At 32.9% G+C, this 7,251-nt stretch overlaps 1 protein-coding gene across 1 annotated transcript in view; it reads left to right on the top strand.

Moving 5' to 3' along the window:
• Positions 1-3,020: 3,020 nt before the first annotated feature.
• Positions 3,021-7,251, top strand: part of LOC107868009 — a 9,495-nt gene continuing 5,264 nt past the window's right edge. The window contains exons 1-3 of the mRNA XM_016714545.2: positions 3,021-4,271; positions 5,105-5,569; positions 5,659-6,735. Of these exons, the coding sequence (XP_016570031.1) occupies positions 3,210-4,271; positions 5,105-5,569; positions 5,659-6,735 (2,604 nt within the window). The 5' untranslated portion in view covers positions 3,021-3,209. The remainder of the gene's footprint in view (positions 4,272-5,104; positions 5,570-5,658; positions 6,736-7,251) is intronic.

Genomic DNA, 7,251 nt, shown 5'->3' with positions numbered 1-7,251 from the left:
AATATTCCAGGTATTGTTGATGATGAAGAAGTTTTGCGCCCCCCCCCCCCCCCCCCCAAATATAGAAGACCGCCTGGTAGGCCAAAAAAAAGGAAGGCATTTGAAATCAAGTGAATCACTGTCTTCAAATTCAAACCTTGTGGTAAATACGGACGAGCTGGTCACAACAGGAGGACGTGTGGTTTATTTTCAAAGGAATCATGAAGAAAATAATATGATTTTCCATATGCTGATGCTTTGAATGGTTTTATTCATATAAACCTTTTTATTAGATTTTGTTGGAACAACTAGTATTTATGTATTTAATTGCTATTTGATTTTCACTTCTTTAATCAATGTTTTATATTATAATAACAATTTTAAGCATTTTGCATATGTTATATTTCGTAACCATATAACTTGCAGTTATAACTGATAGGTATATTTAGTATGTAACTTGAAAACTAATACAGTAATCAATTGTTGAAACATAAGTAGTAACAAACTGTTATACATTAATAGTTGATGTGTAAGAAATGTATGATATAGCGTTATACTTTATTTAAGTGTATTATGTTAGAAAGACTAAAATAACATTTAACCAACTTCATTTTTTTAAAAAAAGAACAGTACATGAAATTTCAGAATCATGTTTTATGTGTATGATTACACAGTATGTATTATTGTAAAATAGATGATGTTCATTTACAAATGCATAATATTAGATTATTCATTTGTATCAATGTATGAAATAGTATCATACTTTATAAAACTGTATGCTGCAAACTATTTTTATAATTTTTTTTCAAGAAAAAACATATAAGGTCTATTTTTACGATGTCTCCGTAAAAATATATGGTATATTTATAACATAAAAAAACATGATATATTGATATATTATACAAATTATATTCTTATCATAAAAATACATGATATAATTATACCACACAAATGATTTTATACCATAAATACATGGTATATTATACCATATAAATTATATTTATACAATAAACATACATTGTATATTTTAGATATAAAAAAGTTTATACCATGTAATACTGAAAATATATTTTTATATTTAATAAATAATTTTTAACGAGAAAAGTACTTCCGACATAATGAGATATACCATGAATATTTATCTCATAAATTATATTAAAAATATAATAATAATTTGACTTTGACATAAATTATATTTATACAATAAAAATACATGGTATATTTGTACTTCTAACATAATGATTTTTATTTCATAAATATTTATCCATAAAAAATTATGATTAGCCCATTATATAAGAATTAAAAATACACGAAAATAAAATAATACTAGATGATTAACAACAACAACAATAAATCCAGTGTATTCCCACATAGTGAGGTCTAGGGAGGGTAAGATGTACGCAGTCCATACCTCTACCTCTAAAGAAGTAGAAAGGTTGTTTCCGATAGACCCGCGGCTCGAGACACGAAATACTACACAAATACATAGTAAAGAATGGAACAAGATGGCATACTAGATTATTAACATACATGAAAATAAGAAGAAATATACACTAGCAAATAATGAAATATTTAATTTATTTTAAAATATTTTGAATACAAGAGAAATAAAGATTTGGAAGCAGCGATTATCTTTTTCACTTTGAATTTGAAGATTGAAAATGTATCTCTTAAAGTAAGATGAACTGATAATTAGTTATAACATTAAATTAAGAATTATAATTATCTTTTCTGATTTTTTAAATGGCTATACATGTAAAAAAAATTATTTTTGTAATATTGAAAAAGTACTATTATTTACGTAGTTAAGTCGTAAGGATAGCTTTTCATGTAATTTGCCTAAATAAAAGGGTAAAATAGACCCAATAGTTAGATGGAAAGAGCAGTTTAGACCTAATAGGTAGGTGGAAAGCGCATTTTAGGTCAGTTTTCATTGTATAGTTTCTACGAATATTGTTTGATTACAAAAATATCCTCCATTTCATTTTATTTTTTTCTTACATTTTCTTTTCGAACTTTACTCTTTCATTCTTAAAAATAAGATTTTCATCTTATTTAGCTTAAATATTTTTGTGTGTGTATTCTCATGATTGTATCGTGCGCTTTTTAAAAATAAAATTTTCATCTTAAATTTGTTTTAATAAAAGAAATTTTCTTGTTTTTGTCACTTCATTTAAACACATATCACTCTTATATTATAAAATATTAAAGTTATCTTTATTTTAATTGATATATAAACTTTAAATTTTTAAGTAACAAAAGATTATTTAATTAAAAATATGTTATTAAGTAGTGGAGTCAATATTTTTATAAAAGAAATCAAATTATAAGTAAACATAAGCATTAGGCAAACAAATTCAACGTATAATATATTCATAAATACAATTATATTTATAATGTAATTTTTTAATAGAAAAATATATTATCAAAAAAATAACGAGTAGTGAAGGAAATGATATTAAAAATTATGAAAATATATATATGGATGTGAAAAAGTGATGTAAAAAAAAGAGTTTATGAAGAATATTTTTGTTATTTTACACATTTTATCCTGGTATAAGTTATTGCGATATTACTATACCACCGCATGATAGGGTTAACTTATTCCGGTACTAACTATTAATCCTAGGATAAGTTATCTTATACTTTTGTAACCAAACAACGGATTAAGGGATACTAAAAAGTTATCCCGAAATTATCTTTTCTTATTCCGTACGCCAAACGATCCCTAAAGGGTAAATATGATACTCTCTCCGTTTAAAAAAGAATGATCTACTTTTCTTTTTAATTCGTTTAAAAAAGAATGATTCCTTTTCCTTTTTAGCAATTATTTAATTTCAACTTTCCACATGACATGTTTAAGACCACAAGATTAAAAGATATTTTGGTACATTTGACATATCTTTAATTTAACATCACAAAATTTAAAAGTCTCTTTATTTTCTTAAACTCTATATAAAGTTAAATTAGATCATTCTTTTTTTAAACGGAGTGAGTATTTTTTTCATTATAAACCTAAATATGGCTCAAAAATTGGATAAGAAAGGACAAACTTGTTGAAAGAAAAAAGTCATTCCGGATCTTTTCTCACAACTCTTATCCCAAATAAAATACACGTCCAAGCGCTAGCATCCCTTTTATTCAAATTCAAAATTCACCACCGTCGACGTCTTCCTTCCCTCCCACCCTTTCTAGAACAAGAAAATCCGCTAAAATTCTTCATCCCATCAATGGAGAAACGCCTTCGTTCTTCGCTCAAAACTTCTGCCGAAGAATTCCTTTCTTCAATAACAAAACTGGGTTTCAATAAATCCATTAAACCCTCTCTCAAAACCCTAATCCATTCCCTCTCCCCTTCTTCAGCTCTCATCACTACGCTCCCGCTCGCTCTCCACAACTCCATTACACAATCCATTCGTAAATACAAAGCCGTGAATGAATCCAACGATGTCGTTTTATCTCCTCAAACCCCGCCTACTAAACGCGTACGCAGATCTGCTAGGAACAAGAAGTGTGAAGAAGAAGGAGACAATGAAGATGAGGCGAAGGGATTGATAGTTGAGAATATTCGTATATATGTGTATGTGGGGTCTCTTTGTGTTTCTCATCCGAGAAAAGTGTTTAGTGAATCGGATTTGTTGCAGGGGGTTAAGGAGTTACATGATAGTTTGATTTTTTTTGATATTGATTCTGTTTTGGCATCGGAGATTGCTAATTTATGCGAGGATTGGTGGAAGGAGGGGCTGTTTGGGAAGGAAGTGCTTATTTCTCAGGCGTTGCCATTTTTGTTGTCGAGGGCATTGACGTTGAAGAAGAAAGTGGATGTGCATAGGGTTTATGTGTTGAGGGAGGCATTTACGCTGTTGGATTTTGAGGATGAGAGTATTGAGGATTTGAAGCATTTGATAATGCGTTGTGTGATTTCGCCTCTTTTTTTGAAGACGGAGGATGGGAGGAAATTTATTGCGTTTACGTTTGGTTTGAGCGTGCAGCTTTTGAAAGAGGCGTTGGCTATGCTTAAATCACAGATTCCGTTTGGACGTAAGTCGATTTTGGAGGCGTTTGGGGAGATTGTTTTTCGGGCGTGGAAGGTGTCGGAAGAAATGGCTAAGGATGAGATTGAGAATGGGTTCTTGCAAGGGATAATAGATAGCTGTATACATGCTAGTTCAGCTGTACTTGCTGTGTCCACTCGAAGGGTTTTAGGGGGATTTATTAATCAGAGAACCACAGAGGGAGTAGAGAAGCTCATTTTTTGTCTTGCTGAGCCTGTCATATTCCGGTCCTTGCAGGTATTGCATATAGTTGTACTCCTTATTTCAAGTTTCAGGAATTGTTGTAACTTTCTGACCTTTGGTCCAACTTTCTGTGGCATCTTTTCACTTCTTATATATCTTGACTATTTTCGTATCTTTATTTTCCTAGTATTTCGATTTGAAAAGTTTTTGCCTTACAGATATTGTCTTGCATCATTTGTTCACAAGTTTCATTGGGATTGAGTTCCATAAATAGAAAACTTTGCTAAAAGCATGGAACTTTTTACATGTTTTGTTGGGGGTGAGTTGCACTTCTTTTAAGGTAAGTAGGGGTTCATATTCGACAAGCTAGCAAGATAAGATCTTTCACGGAAGAAGCATTATTAATTAATGCTGGAAGAAATCTTGAAAATGAGAAAGAAAAAATCTCAGAAATAGAAAACTTTGCTAAAAGCATGGAACTTTCTTTATTTCTAATTCTAATGATGAGCTCGATCTACAATTTTCGTCTTATTTTTCTGAAGGATTGTCATTTCAAGGATTTCAAACTGTACTCTTTGTTTCTTTTTTTGAATTTTAGGATTCTGGAAATCACTTGAAAATTAGTTCAGTAATCTCAAAAGAAGCTACTATGATGCTGCTCTTCATTAGGTTCTTCTCCTAATATGCTAGTTCCTTGATTCTTATTGTATTATCAATGGGATTGCTTAGAGAATGCGTAGCATATCTTCGGCATTAATAGTTTTTCCCTTTTGGCATCCCTACTTCTTTATCAAGGATGAAGTATTTGCCTACTAATAATTGTTATCAAGGATGAAGTATATGCCTACTAATAATTGTGACTTATAACACCACTACTTTTCTGGTAGGTTGCAAACTCAAATGTCCGGCGGAATGCATTGCACTTATTTCTAGATCTATTCCCTCTTGAAGATCCAGATGCGACAAAGGAGGTGAAAGACACACTCCTTGATAAACAGTTTTTTCTACTGGATAAGTTATTCGTGGATGAGTGCCCTGATGTACGGGTTGTAGCAGTTGAAGGATGTTGCCGCATTCTTCATTTGTTTTGGGAAATTATCCCTTCACCAACAATCACAAAAACTCTAACCAGAATCTTTGAACATATGATACATGACTCATGCCCTGAGGTCAGGTTGTCAACAGTAAATGCTGTGATATACCTACTTGGAAACCCCTACTCTCACGAGATCCTTAAAGTGCTGTTACCAAGAATGGGTCATTTGATTCATGATATTTCTCCTCCAGTTCGTGCTGCAGTCGTAGATCTCCTTCTCACTTCAATGGATTTAAGAAAATTTCAGTTTCACAAGGTATGGTATAAACTGTATAACCTAAAACATACACAAGCCTGTACACTTGAGGCTTTCTGCTTAAGTTAATTTAACACTTTCTTATGCAGGTTGTGCATATAGACCTCTTGTTGTCTACCCTTGCAAATGACCAACCAATGATTGGTCAGAAAATCACTAAGCTTCTCCTTCCTTCATACTTCCCCTTAAAAGTAAACGTGAAAGAAGCATGCAATCGCTGTGTCACACTTATAAAAAGGTCTCCTTTGGCTGGTGCAAGGTTCTGTGAATTTGCTGTATCAGAAGAAACCTCGCTGCAGTCATGGATGGAACTCTTGAAAATTCTCATCAGTATGATTGTATCACCTGGTAATTTGGAGACGGAGCAGATTGATGGTTCAATTATTGCAGCCTCCCACCTCTGTATCTATCTTGTACGTGATGGGTCTTATCAGATTAAACTTAAGGAGGAATTGTCTGGTGAAAGATTGAAGCACTTATTTGCTGCTGCAACTTCAGCGTGTGCCCAGGCCTCTGTCTGTAACATTATTTGCAGTATCGGTCCAGATGCAGTGGATGACCTTTTCGATGAATGCATGACCTTGGTAACAAATTGTGGAGATTTATCCAATTCTTTAGAAAAGCAAGCTGAGGTGAGGTCTGTCCACAAGATGATGCTATCTTGCAATTGGTTGGATGAGATGCTTGAAAATCTAGCTAGGCTTCTGCAAAGAACTGCCTCCGAGTGCCACAAGAGATTTGGGACAGAGCTGGCAAAATTTAGTGTTTTATCAACTAAACAGAGAAATATTACGTCCTCCATCAAGCTCTCCTCTAAATCAAAGCATGCGAGGGAGAAAAAGATGTCCAATAAGGTTAAATGTAGTTTCGAGGAAGAATACGAAATAACTGTAGGAGTGGCTTGGCAGTTAAAGGACCTCCTTTTATCTGAAAATACAAGGAATGCTATTCTACGGTGCGGAAGCTTAGAAACTATATTCCTTTCTATGAAGGCCATCTCAGAAATTAGCATTTTACAATGTACACAATGTGATTATATGAGTGTGTCCCCGGTTTTGGCATACACAGCTCTTGCTCTTCATAGGTCTTTTCAGGACAACTTAAGTGGAGACAGAAATGTCAATAAGAAGAAGCGTAAAATGGCATCCGCAAATGAAACATCGGAGGTGAGTTATGTTTTACAATTGCTCTTTGCCTCAATGAAACTTCCAATACATATGGTTCAAGAGATTAAACCATTTTTTGCTCTTTCTTTTAGAGTCTTTTGTTTAGAATGGAGTTCCGTCTTCTGTGCGTCCTCGGTATCTGGGTTCATATAATTGTACTGGGCTTAAGGTATAAGGCGGCACCAAGCTTTTGCAGCGAAAATAATGGAGATATTATTTGTTGGTGTTCACTAGATGCGACAAATCTCACATTTATGTTTCTGTTAGGATTTCAATGATCTGTTTCGGTATGCAGAAATGCTCCTATTTCTGTTACAGTCTGGTGCTATAGATGAAAAAATAATTGTCTTAAATTAAGACTTCTAATTAAGCTATCTATGCAGAAGATATTAATATTTTCAGAGATATTATTGCTTTAAATTTAAGCTGAGGGTCTATCGAAAACAACCTCTATATCTCTATGAGCTAGGGGTAAGATCTGTGCACACTCTACCCTCCCCAGACCTCAACTTGTGG

This window comes from Capsicum annuum, chromosome 4 (assembly GCF_002878395.1).
Source record: "Capsicum annuum cultivar UCD-10X-F1 chromosome 4, UCD10Xv1.1, whole genome shotgun sequence".
Taxonomy (NCBI): domain Eukaryota; kingdom Viridiplantae; phylum Streptophyta; class Magnoliopsida; order Solanales; family Solanaceae; genus Capsicum; species Capsicum annuum.
The sequence above is the reverse complement of the archived record's forward strand: the minus strand, read 5'-3'. Positions and strand labels throughout refer to the sequence as shown.